We start from the raw sequence: 19,783 nt of genomic DNA, 5'->3' as shown, positions 1-19,783 counted from the left end.
ATCTAGACTACATTAAGTAGCTTTTAGCTTGATATTGTTTTTCAAATAGTAATACTCGGTAATATTAACATATATCGTTTTCCAACAGCAATTTAATTCTAATATTAAAATTAACGTTACATTAATTTTCTAATATTCAAAATAGTACTTTGTGTATCATTATTTGGAAAACGATACCAATTACCGAGTCCTATATACGTAAGAAGTTTTTAAGCATCGAAAGCAGAAGATGCAAAATTATTTTATAGCGTGTATTGAAATTTATTAATTAGAACAGGTACAGTATGTGGATCCATGTAATCATGTTTGAATACTAAATTCATCATCGAAGGAACCAAACCATGCGACTTAGCAATTGTAGTACGCATGAAAGGATAATGAGATCTCGTTGCCTTCGATTAAATTGCACTTGCTTCCTTGATTCCATGAATACGATGTTGATTTCTTGGCCTTAAGCGAACATGAAGAACTACATTCCATCCATAGACGCTCGATAGATACACTTTGCATCTCCACTGATTTTATACGAAATAGTTGAAGGAAAAATTAAATACTGTATTTAAAATTAAAAAACAAAAGTGAATAGAAATAAAATACCATTTCAAGAACTTCAAAGATTTCGTTAATATTAAATAAAACGAAATAAATCATTAATTTAATCGCTACGAATTGATTGTATTGATTTAAATGAATAGTAAACTTGCTTCCGATTAATGGTATAACTGTTATAAATTAAGAGGATAATTATTTTAAATTAATTGCAGGACATTGTTATATATTATTGGTATAATTGTTATAAATTAATAGTTTAAATATTGTGAATTTATGGTTTAAATGTTATAAATTAATGACTTAAATGTTATAAATCAATGGCTTAAGTGTTGTAAATTAATAGCGCAAATGTTATACATTAATGACTTAAATGTTATAAATTAATGGCTTACATGTTTAAATTGATAGTTTAAATGTTATAAATTAATGGCTTAAATCTTGTAAATTAATGGCTTAAATATTGTAAATTAATAGCTCAAACGTTATAAATTAATGACTTAAATGTTATATATTAATGGCTTAAATGTTTAAATTAATAGTTTAAATGTTATATATTATTGGCTTAAATGTTTTAAATTAATGGCTTAAATGTTACAAATTAATGAGTTAAATGTATAAAGTAATAGTTTAAATGTTGTAAATTAATAGTTTAAACGTTATAAATTAATAGCGTAAATGTTATAAATTAATGGCTCAAATGTTATAAATTAATGGCTTAAATGTTTAAATTGATAGTTTAAATGTTATAAATTATTGGCTTAAATGTTTTAAATTAATGACTTAAATGATGTAAATTAATAGCTTAAATGTTATAAATTATTGGCTTAAATGTTATAAATTAATGGCTTAAATGTTACAAATTAATGATTTAAATGTATAAAGTAATAGTTTAAATGTTGTAAATTAATAGTTTAAACGTTATAAATTAATAGCGTAAATGTTATAAATTAATGGCTTAAATGTTACAAATTAATGGTTTAAATGTATAAAGTAATAGCTTAAATGTTATTAATTAGTAGCTTAAATGTTGTAAATTAATAGCACAGATGTTTAAAATTGATAACTTACCTCGTAAAAGTCTTCTTCTTCGATCTTCACAGTATGAGAGATGTTCCACAAATGAGCTCGCGCGCGAGTCTTCTGTTATTTATATACCTGATGTCATGCACTTGACAATGTGTCGGAATGTCAATCGAACAATAACAATTTACTAACCTCATAAAAGCTGATTTTTCCGTTAAAATACAATCAAATCTAATAATTTTTCAAGTTTTATTGTAAATTAACACCTCCAATAATCTATTACAACAATCATTTTTATAATTTTGATATTTTTTACCAGCTAAAATTAAGCTTACAATTCTGTGATACTAGTTTTCGATTTAGAACTCTGCTAATTTGTATCGAATGCCAGTTTATGATGAAAATAACTGTACCATTATAGTCAAACGCTTATACACAAATAGATGATACGATTGATGGATCTAGTAATTGCTACGACCCAGATATCTTCGAAACTATAGCAATTATGTAAGAATTTGTCTAACTGGGATAACGCGCACATGGCTACCGAATCATCTTCTACATTAACTATGACATAATCTGAAGCAGTAACTTCTGAAAACAACGTCGAACATAATCATAACTGTATCGAAATGGAAAGATAATATGCACGCCTCGTGAAAGTAACGATTAAAGAATAATAAAATAGTATCACGTCTTTTCTACGAGTCCTACAATTTTATACTATTTTTATATTATATTGTGAATTCGATATTTAATATATAATATATAATAAACCATTGAAGAAGCGTGTTCTTATTAATAAATGATTGGCGCAGGGCAGGAACGGTATAATACATTTTTCTATCAGAAAGATAAAAGTCGGATGCATACGTAAATTTTTGGAAATATTAGAACAAAATAGGCCGCTAACGAAATTTAAAAATTATTTAACAAAAAAGTTATTAGTATTTAAGGAGGGAGTGAAACGTCATATCTTTTTATATTATTCGTTAAAAACGTTTAAAAACGTGCGGAAAGGAAACATTTCCATTCGTCAAATCATCTAACGATAAGACTAGCATATAGTATTTTATACAACAATATCAGTTACGAAATGAAAAACATAGGATTTATTCATCGTAATGTAATATGTTACGGGGAAAATACATAGAGATACATTAAGCGATTTCCGATACGGTTTAAAATATATTCGGAAGCGAACGCGTCTGAATAAAAATTGCAATAAAATAGAGTGTTGTCTATGGAAGGTAAATTTGTTGGACGTGCGACGAATAAAACTTCAAAGTCGCTTTTACAACAATAACAGGCGTAGCTGTTGGCCGCTTTCGAATATGTCTGAATCAGACGAACAGTCCGGAAATCATTGTCGAACATTAAGCTTTATCGTCTGTACTGTGTGCACGGTCGAATTTATCTGCCAATTTGTCTTATGCCAATAAGCTCACGGTAGAAAAAATAGATAAAAGCCAGAGAACTGGAAAAATAAGAGTCGACGGTTTAAGGGAGGCAACGGGTTGAATAAATTTCGAAAACAACCGGAAGCTTCGTTTTTCTAGAAGATCTGTGAAATCGTAATAGACTCTGATAATTAAATCTTTAGAAGATGCTTCGCACGATACTAAAAATTGCTTTTATTCTCAATTAAATTTCTCTATTACCTAGAAAGTCCACAAGATTGAAACGAACTGTATCATTATCTTTATTATTTTTATTTCTCTAAGAAAGAAACTTACGATGTTGTTTGTGTAAATTCATGCGAATATAAAATTTAACAGTATAATTCTGTACCTTCTTCCACCTCTTTACAAAACAGCTTACAGTATATATATTCTTTCTTTATAAAGTATTTTAATTAATTGGACCGTGATACTCCATTTATTTAATCGAGTAAAACTTATTTGTTCCAGCAACGGAGGACAAATTCGATCTTACGTATAGAAAGAAAACTATAGATAATAAGGATGGGGTGGAGATAACGTGTATGGCAGAAGGATTATATCCACACCCCACCCTGGATATATCCATCGAGTAAGTACTCCAGCAAGCTTTTCAACCCCTCAACCATGCACTACGGTAAACTACCTAATTTTCTGATACTTTTAGATCTTGATAAAGTCGAACTTCCGCTTCGTTGTTAGCGAATTAAACGTCTGTGCACGAAACAACACGATACGTGTTATCATTTTCGTTAAAAAAAAAAAAAAAGGAATGAAACTGTAATTTGCAATTACTATCGTCGAAACACGTTGGAATGTAAAGCGAAAAAGTAAAAATTATTCTCGAATTTTACACGTCCGCAAAATTCTAATTCTATGGTGAAAGAAATTAATGATTTAACGTGTTACAGAGTATGCTAGTGACGAAAAAAAATTCGTGTAAAATAACGAAGGCAACCGGTACGCGTAATAATTGTAAAAGCGTACGAGCTTTCTGTTAAACGTTGAGAGAAATAATATTTTATGTAGTCGATGTAATAATTTAATAATAGAAGCTCTTTTGCATGGATCAAGCGTAACAAAAGTATGTAGGAAAAATATGAATGATAAAAGCATTGAAACGAAAACAAACGGAAAAATTGTCTTATTTTAACGCTGCAAACCACTCAACGATAACAATGAAAATTATGAGATTCGTCTTGTAGCACTGTGTTGTCTGTAATAATAAACCTGCAACACAGACGAACCGTATAAAGAGACAAAGCGAACGGTTAATTATATTAAATAAACATTATTATTACCATTGTTTTAAACATAACGCGTAAAATAAAATATCGAACAACAGAATTATAAATTACTCGCACGTTACAGAAAAATTCACCGTTATCTCTATCTAAACTAATTGCCGTTTTTTCGTTAGAAAATTTGTCATAACTTTGAAACCTTACACGCGAAACTTGGAATATTTATCATTTTGAATAATTACGATTTGATTATTCGAAGCGTCGATCGAAACTCTAAATTCTGTTTACGTGCAATTCGAAATTTGCTTCTAACGAAATAATTCTTCCTCCATTCGGCAACTAAAATTTCTCAGATCTTCGGAGATTAAGTTCACCATATATACATCTCTGTTCTATGCTAAAAAATAATATAGAAGCTTAATTTCAGAGGAATTGTTGTTTCAACTTAAAAGTGCCTGAATATTATTGCAAAAACCAGCGATCAGAATTTACAAGAACAACAAGAACAGTAACAACGGAGAAGCAAGAGACGGGCGTGCGTCTCCGAAATAACATTAACATGCTAATGGCCGCTCATTCGGCCGACATATTGCATGATATTTCAGGTTGAGACGTGGCCGTGATAATTTTGCAAACGTCGCTTCTATTGCAGGGGTGTCCCGGAAAAGCAAACAGCAAAGCCCACTGTTACGCTGCGTCACGATGGACTGTACGATATCTTATCACGAACGACCTTACTGGACGAAGATTTACCGGAAGCAGCGATTGTCAAATGCTTGCTCGGTATACCAAAGGCGAACTACAACGTTTCCCACAAAACCGTCTACTATCCCGGTTAGTATAAACGTATTTTAATCTATCCTATCTATCTTCGTCTCTCTATCTCTACGGTCTCTGCTATCTTTCTCTGTCGCACGCTACCGGAAGCGTTTTACCTTCGATCTTTTCATATTGCGGCGAGAAAGGGGAAGAAGGGGAAAAAATGGAATAGCTCGTTAATGAGGTTCGGGGGAGGGGGAGAAAAGAGGAAATGCAGGCCGCATTTACCGCGAATTAAAGACGTTTTATTCTCGCGTCCCTTGGAAAATCGATTTACGTCAACCCTTTAATAGGAACGCGACTCAGTTTGCCCGGCAGTTTCGCGACATAAATATTTGCCCAGCCAAGTTTGCGCTTTTATAACCGCGATAAATTCACTGAGTGGTTTTAATTGGTTTACCTTAATCTTCTTTTTCAACTTTTTTCAACTTTTCAACTCCGACACTCGCAAGTATATATGAAATTCGCGATAGTTTGCTCGATAACGATAAATGTATTTCTCGATCGTGGAACAAGATGTTACGTGGTATTTATGGTGATTCGGACGTTTTAACGTTAAAGGGTTAATCATCAGCGATTCGTAGCGTGTTAGAAAACTCTCTCTCTCTCTCTCTCTCTATACGGTACGATTATAATTATTTAAATATGAAAACTATCTTTTCTCTCTTAGAAAAAATTCTAACGTTTTCAAACGATTTAAGATCTTCCGTTCGAACAACGACGATTAACAGTAGCGACGATTAAGAGATCGCGAAAGTACTTTTCTAACAATTATAGCTTCGATTCAACGATACTGAAAACGAAATTACGAAGCCAAGTACCGTCATCGTCGAACACTAAACATGTAACTTTTCGCAAAGTGAGTATCGCAAAGCCTGTGAACTAAAGCTGTGCAACTAAAAAATTTCACCCACGTATTTATGAAAATACAATGTAACGATCGTCAATGTAGATAACGCGTCATCGATGTATTTCGACGTTATTCAATAATATTCGAAGAATTCTCCTGGCTCGCGTGCAATTGTGTCTCCTGTGTGTACATGTTTTCTGTACCGTGCAACAAACAACAAGCGTCAATATAACAAACTAAACATGATCGATTGTCAACGAAATCAACCCTGTATAGATATGAATGTGCAACGTACGTGTGTACCTATCTGTGTAAATGTATGCGTACGAGTGTACATGTTTATGCGCGTGTACGGAGCGAGCGTACGATACGCATCGTTCGCGTCACGTACTACGAAACGTTAACGTCAACGTTGAATTTCGAAGCGATATCTTCCTTTGGGTCAGTAAATAAACCACCCCCTACCAGCGATTCTGGCAATTCACGTGTTTTTTTTTTTTATTTTTCACTTTTTTTTCTGTCATGGCTCTATCTTTTCGAGTACGATACACGGACGCGTGTGGAAATGTCGCAGCCTTCCGCGTCTCTGCTTCCGCGAGAAAATATTGCAAACGCCAACGGACGGACTTCCGGCCGAGCACGTTCTCTTTTGACCGAATTAGTTTCTCGCGTAGTAGGATAATAAAGTGACACGAGAAATAACGAGAACTACAGAGATGAAGTAATCGCGAGTATCCCGTAAAAAGTCGAGTTTCGTAAAAGTTCGAGCGGAACGCGAAATAACATTTTACGATCGCTTAACTAAAGCGAGAAATACGTGGGACTCGTAGCGAAGGAAGGTTCAAAGTGTTCGATGTGTCGTACGGTGTCCGCTTGAAGCGAGAAAACGGCCGACTATTTTTGTTCGTTTTATGGTTTCAAACGACTTTCGTTAGCTTCACGAATATATATGTTTCTCGAAGAATAAATCGACGAAATTTTGTAAACGATTAATTAAAGATCGTCATTTTTTTAAATGTCCAACGGAGAGCAAAAATACGTGTCAAGCATCAGAAGCAAATAAAAGGAGTTTTGGCAAGTTGATTATCGAATTTGAAAATCGCTTATCATATTCCTCGACTACAGTAGTCTGTATTTATTCTCTTGCAATCTCGCAATCGTGAAAATCATCAGGATAATCTCTTTTTCTATGAATATACACGGGAAAAGAAGTAGCAAATGTAATTTGTAGGAATCTACGTGATAAAGGTAAGAGCCTTTGAAATCTACCTCGGTGCTCTTCAACGAGAACCCCGGGCAGAACCTAAAACCTTGTGGCCTTAATCACCATTCTGGACGCAACCGCGAGCGTCGCTGGCCAAAATCATCTTAATCAAGCGTACAGCGTTTCGGCTTATTATACGTGTCCTTCCATTATCCTGGCAACGTCTGATCTCGGCAAGATGACATTCCAGCGATGGCAGTCGAGTTCAAAGGGCAAAGTCCTAAGAGGACCAGCCCGCGCCGATGGGTCAAGTAGTGGGCGTCGACAGTCTTGGCGTGTGCATCACGTTTACTCACAGACGGCCGGTGTATTTTGCGGTGAAACTTGTAGCCACGTCCTTCCTCTTGCCTCGTTATCATCTCGACCGAAGAAGGGTTTTCAGTTCGTCCGGTTGCAGCCGTGGCCACGCGGCGTAGACGAAGAACGAAAGGACTAAATTACACACAGGCTAAATTGCTTGTACTCGCAAGCAGCACGCCCCGTCTATTATCGTCCAATTTTCTCTCGCTTCGCTGGACTAAGTCTTCCTGTCCTCCTTCCTCCGACCAAACGTCTCACGAGCTTTTCCTCGAAGGATCCAGGGAAAAAATTCACGGAGGTTGAATCCTCCTTCGTGACATACGACTCCACGTTATAGAACGGTGCGCGACTCGCTTTCACACGACAGTGGATTCTTCGTTAGCCCTTCGTTCGTCCCACGTGTTTGCCAATTTGCGCCCCTGTCTATTCGACAGCCGCGCACGTGACGAGCATCGCGATCCGCGTCGCTAACTCTCGCCCCGCCGACTTATTATTGATACGTACTACTGGTCACGCCGTCTATGGTAGAACAGGTGCGCGCAAACTTCCACCGACTAATAACCGATCCCAGGCCGTTTGATCCGGAGGAAGGTAGAAAACCGGGCAAATATCGTTTACCAAATTTTTTATCGTTGACGGATTTCGGTGTTGTCGAATGGTTGATTTGAATTGCGAAACTCGCTTAATACTTTGACATAAACGAACGAACGATGATGAATTATTTGTCGTCAGAGTGTAGCGTGTTCTAAATTCTGTGGAGAGAACGTCTAAGAGTATTCGTAATTTATGTGGTCAGCCAAATATCGACCAGCTGTGAATAACAAATTTCTGTCCTCCGACATGGAAATAGCGCAGAAAATATAATTCTATCGTGCTGTCTAAACTTCTTCTCGTCGTCACCTCTGTAAACGCTTTATATCCTTTTTACAACCACTTCCATCTCCAACTTATCAATCGATTTTGTAACTTTAACATACGAAAAATGTACCAGTGGTAGATAGAGTTAAATCGAATCAAACGAATTCGATCGTTAATTCGTCTTTATATAAAACTAGCCGTATATAAAGTGTGCGATCGACATGTGAGACGAGCGTAACATTCTGCAATTGAATTTGTAACGTTTATTATAACCGACTAGTTAGAATTATTTTTCGAGATTAAATGGATGAAAATGTCTTATATCTTTGTCTCAACAAATTATTAATACAGATTTCGCGCTACGTAAATGTATTATAAAAAGTTAATAGAGTAACGTCATTCTCGTTCCATGAAGACGATGTAATTACGAAATTCATTTTTCCAAATGTAATAGACGCGAGAAACTTTGACTTTTCGCATTTCTCATTGGATAACTCGTGCTGAAAACTTAGTTCCTTTACGTGATTATCTCGCTCACTTGTCACGGAACTAGCATAATAAAATTAAAGGACTCCTGAAGTTTCCCAAGCATTATGTGGTATAATGCAGTGCTCGTTTAACGTTGCGCCAAACCGCAAAACATTAATTATCTGGCCAAAGGAATATTCCACGGAAATATATTTATCTTCTGTTTCCATCTGATGTAATTATCTCCGTATACTTTCAAGGAAGAAAATAGAGTAGTTGAAAAAGAAATTGTTACGTTTTGGCCACGAAATGTCCGTTAATATAATACAAAGTATTTAAAACACGCTTGCGACACGTCTAAACCTCAGAACAAACTGACCCATTTCCAATCAGAATTTTATTTGTTTTATTTGTTGCTACGCCATACTGCGTTTATACTGCGTTTACAAAACGCGGTATGAATATGTACAATTAGACGAACAATCTTCGTATGCATGCGCATATTAAACATCTTCGTAAGTTTCACCGGATTCGTTTAGTCTTTCGGTTGATCTTTTCTTTCATTTGTTACTAACGATCCGACGTTTTCAATGATCTTTATCTTTTACCACTGTCAGACCGTCCAACGATACAAATAATTAAATCACTTAAATTAAATATAATTGTAATTTATAACTGAAATTAAAATATAATTATAGTTATATATACGTAGTACATTTCTTACAATAGATAGAAAATTGCTATAATAAATTACACCGCTTTCGTGGAATAACATGTACACATTAGGAAATTATGTATCTTGTACCCAATAGAAAGCCCATACCTGTTCCTTTTCCTAACTTTCATTTTCTATATTCTTTCATTCTTTAATCTTCGCTTCTTCTCTACGTTTCTAACAAGAAAATAAACTGTACGTATACGGTGTGAGCGTTTAGAAAGAGATTCATGTCTAAACCTCTATGGCTTGCCAATGTGTTTTTTTTTTCCTAACGAAACTTTTTTAATATAACAAATTAAGACTATAAAACGATATTAGTTGTACCGTCACTACCAAGCTAAACTATTAGAACGAACTAACTAGTCGTGATTGACCAGATCCGTTCCTCTAACATTCTAACTACCCAGTTCGTAGAAATATATATGCTTACTACTTGATGGACGCGATATGTGGTGTTTATTGTGCAGGAACGCCTACTACTACTTCAACCGCTACAACGAAGCTGCAGCACAAAATGGAGATGAACGCGCTAAACGACTCAGAGGATGGCAATGGTGGTGGTAAGGCTTGTAAATTTCTCCTCGTCCATTCACGACATCACCACCATAAGCCACCATCGTTCATGAGAATTGGAAACTTTGACAAGATTGATCTCGTTGTCTTTCTTGCGTACGGGATTCCGATCCCCGCGACCCGATCCCATGCCCAAATTTCCTCGTGAACGCTTGAAAATAGCTTTAGATGCTCGGGGCCATGATTTCGCAAGCGACGATTCCGCAGGAACCCGCCGACAAGAAGCACGCGGTTTTTCTGCCTTGAACGGTTCGTAACCGAACGTTTCGGTTCCGAAAAACATTCACGTGTGTCCAACGAAATCTGTTTCTTTTCTCGGATGAAATCCTGCAATCGAAACTGTGAAGCGTACAGATATCGTGGAAACTCGATTTTTCATAGATTCTGGCAATAGACCGTCAGATTTCCATAGAGTTGAGAAAATTAAGAAATATTAAGATTATCTCCCTCTTAGGGTTCGATTTACTGTAATTATTCTCTTTCCTCCTCTTTTTTTTTTTCTTTTTTTGTTTACTTGGAAACGAAGAAAACATTAAAATTGATTTAAAGATTATTTCTTTGTTTCTAGTTCGCTTTGAATCGAACAGGAACGAGATTCTCAAGTATCGTTTTAATTTTCTTTATACGAATAAGTATATTGGATAATCGATATTATACACGTGAATATCCTTTCAATTCAAAAAACCGTTCGCTTCGGTGCATACCTTTGAACAGCTTGTTTTTGGCATCGTGTTTTCTGCACTCTATCGCACTTTGACATTTATCCTGAGGCACCAAATGCTGTTCGATGCTCTGATCATGTTAGAATTGTTAACCATAGGCATACAAATACTTCCTAAGTTCGTTTCACTGCTTGCATCCGATGTCCAATTTTTATCTCTGTTCTACATTTACGATCAGTGTTACACACGCATCGTGAAACGCGTTCAACGATCAACGGATAAAACAAAGTTAATTTTGATCTCGACGCAGTAGAGTAGTAGTTCGAACAATAGTATACCATCGTCTCGTTTATGTTATTCATTTTATTTTTCTCCTTAATTTCATATAACAGAATCTCTTAGTTAAACATTTTTGGTTACCATATTTTTGACAAATGTTTGTTTCCCGTTTTTTCTCATTTTATTTTTCTCCGAAATAATTTCATACAAGATACAGCTCAATCTGCTCAAAGTTCTCGAACGATGTAACCCAAATTTCAAACATCTCGAGCACGGTTAACAACTGTGCAACGTGTCCTTCTGCTAACACGCCTCTTCCTCATCGACAAGTAAAATATTTATACGCTAATTATGCCAACCGGGCTAACAAAATAACAAGTATTTGCAGATGGTATGCAAGAGGAAATACAAACAATTTCTAGACATAGTAAATAAATAAACAGCAGGAGTCCGCAGCGTGCTTTATAATGGCAACTATGTTTCTTCGTAAATATTCTATCAAGATTGATGTTTGTATAAATCCACTATTAAATGAAGCTTGTGAACAGGCTAGTGTCTTTCTGCGAAATAGAATATAAAAATTTAGCCACGCGAGAGATTAATTCTCAAAGAACGGTGGGTAATAATTTTCGACACAGGTGCGAACATTTCGGTTGCTTTATGATTTATTACTTCCACTTCTGATTCATCGCCTTTTCTTTCGCTTTTCCTCCGTTTTCCTTGTTCATTAATCTTTTTTTTTTTTATATTCTTTTTATGTCGTTTAAAGATACACAACAAACAGTTGGAGTAACGAAAAAAAAAGAGGAAAGTGTTTCGAAACGAAAATGCTTTTAAAAATGGATGTTCTAGTCTCGCGGGTCGATAATCGCGATAAGCGAATCATCTGGAATTTCCTCGACCAATCGATTTTTCCTGATACAGTATCGGCTATATCGCGTTTCTCGTTTCATCGACGGAAGACTTATTTCCTCGCACGCCGTTCCCGGCAAAAGGAAGCTGGCGAATTTTTGCGTAATCACCGAGTTCTTTTGCCGTTTCTTATCACGCAAAACGACCGTTGCAAGCACAGTTTGCAACGTTACTCCTTTAAACGACCCAAGAGACAGAGGAAAACACCTAGAACGTACGATAAATGTTATCTAATTTGTGTAAAAAGTGGGGCTCGAGATTCTTATTCAGAAGCCCGCGGGACTGAAGATTTTATAAATGAAAATGAATTTGTTAGGAGAGCGAGGAAGAGAGACATTTTAATTCGATGGGACGGGCAGAGGAAATCACGCGGGAATCACCTGGTAAAAGGTATTTACTTTCGTTAACAATTCTGTTTAACGTATCCGTTTGAAATTCAACTGAATTTCAAATATTCCGTCCGCTAGTAAAGTATTTAAATTCATCGAGAAAAAATACTGGCCAAATTAACAAAATTTTATGCCGCGGAATGGCAAAGACTAAAATTTTTGTGACAAGTATTCTACGCAATTTAATCAAAAACTCAGAAACACTGAATCTCGCTGATAAACTAAATTAAATTCAAGCTGCCTCCTTCGAAACGAAACTACGTCAAATGAAACATTTAAAAAAAATATTTGAAGTATCAAAAAATATGCTCCACCTATATCATCTCTAAATCATCGAACAAAGCTAAAGAGAATAATTATGAAATACCGAAGAGTACACTGCGGCTACATTGTTTCTGAATTTCTCGGAATACACGCGTTTAAAATCTCAGCAAATTGAAACTCAAAAACTGAAATTCAACCAAACCGACAAGGTTTCTTCGTCGTAAAAAACAATTTAACTGGCCGAGAAAATACCTTAATTCGTCTTATCCTTAACGCTTTATTTATTTCGCTCGTATAAAATAAAGACTACGCTTAAAGAGCGTAAAAGGAGAATTTTTATTCCACCAAAGATAAAAATCCAAACTTGTAAACGCTAAATGACGTGGCGTTTAATTTCGATCGCTAGCAAATTAATAAAACTTTGAGTTTCCCTCCGACGACGACGACCAAGAAAAAGAATAAATAACGTACGAAGAGCAGCTACGTATATACAGTAGATTAATCTCTTCGTTGATAATCGAGCATCACCGAAGGATACGGTTAATAAACTAACAGCGGCGTAAGTTCTGGTTGAAGGGGATGAAGGGAAGTGGCATTTCCTCTTGAAGCTCATCAGCTGGCATTACTGCGCTACGCTAATAAATAGCCGAAGTTGAGGTTGCGTTAATACCTTCTCCTCTTACACACTGGCGCACGAATTTCCTCGGTGATAACGCTATCAAGCAGTTTGCCGATCCATATCGCCGGCAACGCGTTAAAGTTTCTAGCCGAGCATCAAAGGGGAACGGCGTGTGTAACTTTCTTTTGCCGCGTAATACGGTGGCAGGTCTGACGAAAAAAAAGAAAAAAGATTTTAGAAGAACGAAGCAATTCGAACGTCGCAGCGCTTCGAGAAACGTATCGGCGTTTTCTCGAATACAGGAAACCGCGGACAGATTAGTTTACGATATCTCGTTGAATTTGGAAATATATATAATAATCGGAAAGATAATATTTTTACTTGGTCGTAATCTTGTTCGTTTTAATGTCATTTGACCTACGTACTTACGACTTTTCACGTTTAACCCTTCGCACTGGGAATTTTATTTCAATTTCGTTAGCAGCAGCTCCCAAACGCTTTTAAGTGTTTTATTCGAAATTTACTTGAACTAAAAGATAAGACAATTTAAATAAATAAAGGAAGAAAGAAATTCGCTTAAATAGCAGTTTTATCCACACTATTGTTGTATTTTGTAATTTTTCAGTGTATCATATATCTTGAAACAATTTCCAGCATGCAATCCTGCTTTCCTTTCGCACGTTTTACAGAAAAAGGTGGACATGAAATAATGTCGAGTGGAACTCGACAAAGGAGCTTCTGAGATAAAAACTAATGTCGAGTCACACTCGACATATGAATGCAAAGGGTTAAAGCTTAATTAAAAGTCGAGTCACGATTTTTCTTCGTCCTAAAGTCCACTCGAACGTACTTGAAAATTTGCGATATCGAAATTGTTAACGTACTAACATCGTTTCTATGATAATTCAGTTTGGTAGGTTAATTTGATTTGATTTTATCGTTGATATAATAGTTATCGAGCTACTATTACTGAGGAAAGAGAACGATATTAAATATTACGATATTTTATCGATAAATTACCTCAAAATGAATATATTATAATATAAGCAACATGTGTAGTACATGAAGAATTTTTGAATTCCGAAATCAACGAGTTTTATAAATTTGGAAGTGAAACAATTAGTTAACATTATTCGAGAACAGGGTATCTTTATTCCAACCAAATAGAAATTACGCGCGATCGATTGATTTCGTTCTGATCATGTTGAAATGATTAAAATCTCGTTTATACATATACATCGCTCTGATATGTATTATTTATAAAGTATATTATAAGAAAGGAAAAGAAGAAGAACAAAGAGTACGTCTTTCAGTTAATTGGAAACCATCGGAAATCATGCTCATAAACACGTTTAACGTGTTTCAACTTGAACGAGATTGGATTATGTTAATACGCAGCGTGGATCTAGTTAAATTTCATAGAGACGCCAGACGTTTCGTTTAAAAGCATATATCCAGTTTAGGAAGTTTCTTCCATTCGATCATTTTAGAACAGAGCAAAATGAGCAATAGACAAAGAACCTGGAAACTTAATTTCTACTTGTTATTAAGTTAACACAGACGGTCAATGCTTCTAACAATGTACACTAATTAGCCATGGAAGTTAGACCTCGTTTGCATCAGATAGCAACGCCAGTGGATCATTATCATATGGATACGCTATAACTGCACGAAATCAGCAGCATTCAATTTCAATTCCCTGCTGTCTCCCTGATTATGAACGGCAGAAACTAAAATTGCTAAGTGTTTCCATATATACGAATATATTCTGTAATTAAATCGCATTAATTCCAAATACAAAACATTTATTTAGTACGAAAGTTATATATTAACACTAGAACTACCGATAGTTAACACGAAGCTGTTTCTACCGAAACCGGTCAAAATGACTGGTCTTTAAAAAATACGTAATAATGGAATATTTTTATATTTACTGATTTATTACTTTCCTACAGAAACAATTCCATGTTATGTGGTACATTTTTGGTATTACTAATCCATCTGGGACCATGATAAACCTAAACGGGGGTTGACACATTTATAAAATTGTAGAACCAGTCGTTTTCACTACTGTGGTATTTCGAGCGATTCAGCGATCGACCCGGAATTTTCCTGATAATTGAATCATCATATCGAATGATACGCGGTAAAAGTTTTAAAAACGCGTGACAAGTTGTAGAAAACGAGGAAACTGATTAATTGGGGTTCGATAAACAGGTCGCAGGATCCTTTTACACTTTTAACTGCTATTGGTACAAGTAGCCTTGGTACAAAATTATTTTCAGTTTGAATACATAAAAAACAAAATAAAATTCATTATATTATTCTTTTAGTTATCGTTACGAAGGTCATTACACCATTGCGGAAAAAGATATAACATAAAGTAGGTATTTTAAAATAAAATTGTAAAACCAGTCAATTTGACCGGTGTGGTAGTTCTAGTGTTAAATACCAACGTTTCGCTTAAAACGCATAATTTTCGAAAACGTTGATCATTCTAGGCTACTTGTTTGAGCAAACATAATTCCATCGTTTAATACTAATCGTTATTCCAACTGAGCTGATATTAACACTCTGACTGCCACGTTGCTCATATACGACCGGCCACGGTTTCTCCTGTGACGCCATGATGGTCATTGGTGACCCGAGCGCTTCAACTTCTTACAATTGTAAAAATTGAATGACAATTGACAGTTAGGGCATTTTGAATATAACCGATAAATAGAAGATACTTTGAAATGAAAAGTGCCCCATTGAGCAATTAAACATTTTTATTGGAACATCAATAAAAAAAAATGAGAACAAATCTTGCATCTAACGGTGCACTGTATTTACGTCCATATCTTTAAGGGGTAATCTACGAATATTATTATAAACACACCTTAGAAAATGATCGTAAATGCTGCTTTATAAACATATAATTGAAGTTTGAAGTGTGAACATACCTTGCTATTATATATAAAATATGCAAATACCGTTTACTAATATCTTCTATACGTTTCAACGATATATTCTGCACGTTTTGCTTACGACGAAACGACGAATGCGAATGGTTCGTTGAAATAAACGAAGCTTTGTTGTAATATGTCGCTATCGACTGTTACCAAGACGCCACGGTGGTCACCAGTGACCACCAATGAGATAAACGGTCCATCGGGGAAGAACGTTGTCTTACATCGTCAATTTATTATTATTTTGCCACTGTATGCTTTGAATAATAAAATACTCCCGTGGCGCCCTCTGCGAAACATGTGATTTCGACGTGGCAGTCAAAGTGTTGAACGGATCAGCTATAGATACATATCGTATCCTTGTTTCAAAAGTGACACAACTTGGAAGCACCAATTTGTTAAAAATATTCAAGCAATAGTTTCCGAACGTAGTATGGTACGGTATTTCGTGAATGTCAGCAAAGGGAATAATATTCCTGGAGCAAGATCAAAATCGTTTTCGTCATTTGTAAACCTCTAAAAAATCCCCAGGCACTTTCTCGTAATTGCAATATAAGAAACACGTGTTCCGGAGTACGTTAATTTTATCACAGGAATATCATACACAAGCACCTACACTACATGTTTTCCGTATTTGATTCCGAGTTTCATTTTTAAGCATACGAGCCGCCATCTTTTCTTGTCTTCTTCGACTTTGAAAATCTCAAAGATTCAAATTTCCATTGTAAATCAAAGAAATATCGCGAACAAGTACTGCGGAAATTCCATCGAATTTTTATAGCAGCGCGATTCTACGACGCTAACGCCAGATATATCCAGAGTACTCGACTTTTCCAGAAGCCAGAAACACATTGCGCAAGAAAAACAACTTCCACCGCGGATGATTAAATCGTTGGAGGCAACGTATACGCATCATACGTGACGCGTAACGTTCTTTTCCCCGCGGAAGATTTCTCCTCATCGAGTTCACTGAACTTGCCGAAACGCACACCGTTATGGAAGAAACTTCCAACCGAAGCGACGATTAAATCGTCCGACCGTACGTTTTCGAAACGCCCACGAAGCACTGCTCTACGTCGACGATTAAATCTTTCGCCGGGCCATTTCCGAAGCGTCCTGTACGATTGTTACGTCCGCTCTTGGCTTCTGTCTTACCCCACTCCGTGTTCCACCTCCCCGTTGGCCAACGATTAAATCGGCCAACCATGGAAAAAAGTTTCGAGCAATGGAAACATTTCCCAAGGTAACGAAGGAAACAATAGGTAAAACAAGGAAGCTCGCAAATAAGAGAGTAATTAGCCGTGGCGGTAGTCGGCGAGTTAATTCTTATTGCTAATGGAAACCCCTTCTGCTGACAGGGGGTGAGAGAAGAAGAAGAAGAAGAGATAAAGCGAAACGGCCCGGTTCGCGGAACACATTCCCCTAATTTAAGGACATGCAGTTTACATTAGCGGTCCCTGACTTAGCGTAACGTCGGTGTCACGAACAAAGTATAGCGGCGTTATATCGCTGTCGTATCTCATAAACTTTTCGCCGGATCGTAATCAAAGCTTAACGGGCCACCGTAAAAGAAAATGGTATCCGCGACTATAATTTCCAGTCGTGAAAGATACTTTGCAGCGCGCTGGTTCATCGGCATGTTTATCGACGTGTAACGCACCGGTTAACCGGTCCGTCGGTCGATTACGTTTGAAATAATAATGCACGCAAAAAGCACACTATCGATCGCGATGATAACGACCGGCCAAGGAAAAGAATCCCCTCTGATAACGTTGGGAAAGAGTTTTTTTCTTTGAAAGGGATATAAGCGTATATATGAAGTTGATTAAATTGCGAAAAGTATCAACGATGTAGCAGCTGACTTATGAATTTTAAGCTCGTGTTTTATTTGGCAAGGAAGCAGGATATGTTCGAGAAGAATTCTTTGTCGCAAGAGGATACAAAGGAAAATAAATTGAGTTTTGTAGACAAAGTTAAACGAAGATTAAACGATTATTTATGATGTACCGGCTGATTTCGATCGTTTTATATTTGCATTTTGTTAAAAGGGCAACTGATCGATTTTTTTACCAAGTTCGAGAAGATTTCCTTTGTTAAGACCGTTCGCGGGGAGACGCGATCGCGAGGAAAACGCGTCAGCGAGAGGCGTAAATTCTCGCTACGATTCTGATAATCGACGCCGCGAATCAGTCGTTCCCCTGTTTCGATTAGGATAACAGAGATGATTCAAATGATTGTAACGCCGAATTAACAGGGTTAATATAAACTTGTACATTTAACAATATTTAAAATTATAATGAACACGTCACAAATGATTTACCGATGATGATGTATCCGTTTCACTAAGCGACCTCGATTTTATTACTCTCAACCTCTCGATACATTCGGTTTGAATTCTCAAATGATACTGACTGCCCTTCGAATTTTGCCTTTGTCTTCTCTGGGAGACGACCCCCACCATGCTCGAGTCTCGCAACTGTTTGCGCCTATGATCAAGTATGCCACCTTCTTTGTGTAAAATAACGGACCGAAGGCGAATCGATGTTTCTAGAACTCGCTGCTCGACACAGCTACGCGCTTATCGCTACTTTGAGTATATTTCGCTGGTCATGTAAGACGATCTGTCTGCGACACTGTAGTACCAAGGAAGACGGTTAGGAACACGGCCTATAGTAAGCCTCGGGGCGTAACATCCTTATTGGAATGGAGTATAGTAAAACGCATAGATATACGAAATCCTAGTACACGCGATCTGCCAGCTGATTCGAATGACTTTACATTTATGTTTTATTAGATTTTCGAGCATTATAACGCAACTGCACTAGCATCAAATTACAACCAGCAAGGATATATAGTAAATAGAGAAACGCATTGAAAATACGTTTCGAGCAAATGTTAACGTTAAGTTATAAAAATACATTTCCTTCTTTTTGACGCCAACTGTTCTTTGATTGCAGGAAATTTCGCCTCTGGATTGTCAATTAACGTCCTGCTAGTCATAGCGCATCAAGCACTGGTCAACATGTTCAACATATTGGACTAATAGGTAAGTAAATGAATATATAATATTTTCTGCGTTAAATCATTTCAAATTCAATTTGCTTATCTCTCATGGAATTTGATACGTTTTACGTTAAATTAGCCTACATCCTCTGAATAAAACATCAAAGAGTTGTAACTTTTTCAGAGCAGGGTACACGTAGTTCAAGTAGCTAATTATTTCCATAAAATCTTTTACATTTTTCGAGCAACGATCCAACAACTTCGTCGTTGCAATTTCACAAGCATTAAACGTTATATAAATTATGCAATTATTTAAGAACTCTTTTAAAGATTATTTTCAAAAATCTCTCGCTTCGAATTAATAATTAGGTAAAGCTAATCTACATGCTTCTAACGTTGTTCCACTTTGTCATTTCGCTCCTACATACGTAGACGATTGTCACGTGCGTCAATTCATTTAAGCGTCAAATAATTTTCGCTAAAGTCCACCTCGTGCAAAGTATCGCTTTATCGGCGAGATATTAGGTTGTCCGAAAAGTTTCTTTCGTTTTATAAGGAAATAATAGACGCACGATATTTTTTGTTTTATATTATTT

At 36.2% G+C, this 19,783-nt stretch overlaps 1 protein-coding gene across 2 annotated transcripts in view; it reads left to right on the top strand.

Annotated features, from left to right (window-relative positions):
• Positions 1–19,783, top strand: part of LOC122572897 — a 520,130-nt gene that overhangs the window by 497,188 nt on the left and 3,159 nt on the right. Inside the window, exons 3-6 of one of the 2 annotated variants that reach the window (XM_043738555.1) lie at positions 3,486–3,606; positions 4,911–5,092; positions 10,003–10,095; positions 19,142–19,230. In XM_043738555.1, the coding sequence (XP_043594490.1) occupies positions 3,486–3,606; positions 4,911–5,092; positions 10,003–10,095; positions 19,142–19,227 (482 nt within the window). In that variant the 3' untranslated portion in view covers positions 19,228–19,230. The remainder of the gene's footprint in view (positions 1–3,485; positions 3,607–4,910; positions 5,093–10,002; positions 10,096–19,141; positions 19,231–19,783) is intronic. The other variant, XM_043738556.1, reaches the window with a different exon arrangement.

Source organism: Bombus pyrosoma, linkage group LG11 (assembly GCF_014825855.1).
Source record: "Bombus pyrosoma isolate SC7728 linkage group LG11, ASM1482585v1, whole genome shotgun sequence".
Taxonomy (NCBI): Eukaryota; Metazoa; Arthropoda; class Insecta; order Hymenoptera; family Apidae; genus Bombus; species Bombus pyrosoma.
Note: the sequence above shows the minus strand (reverse complement) of the source record. Positions and strands in the feature narration are given on the sequence as shown.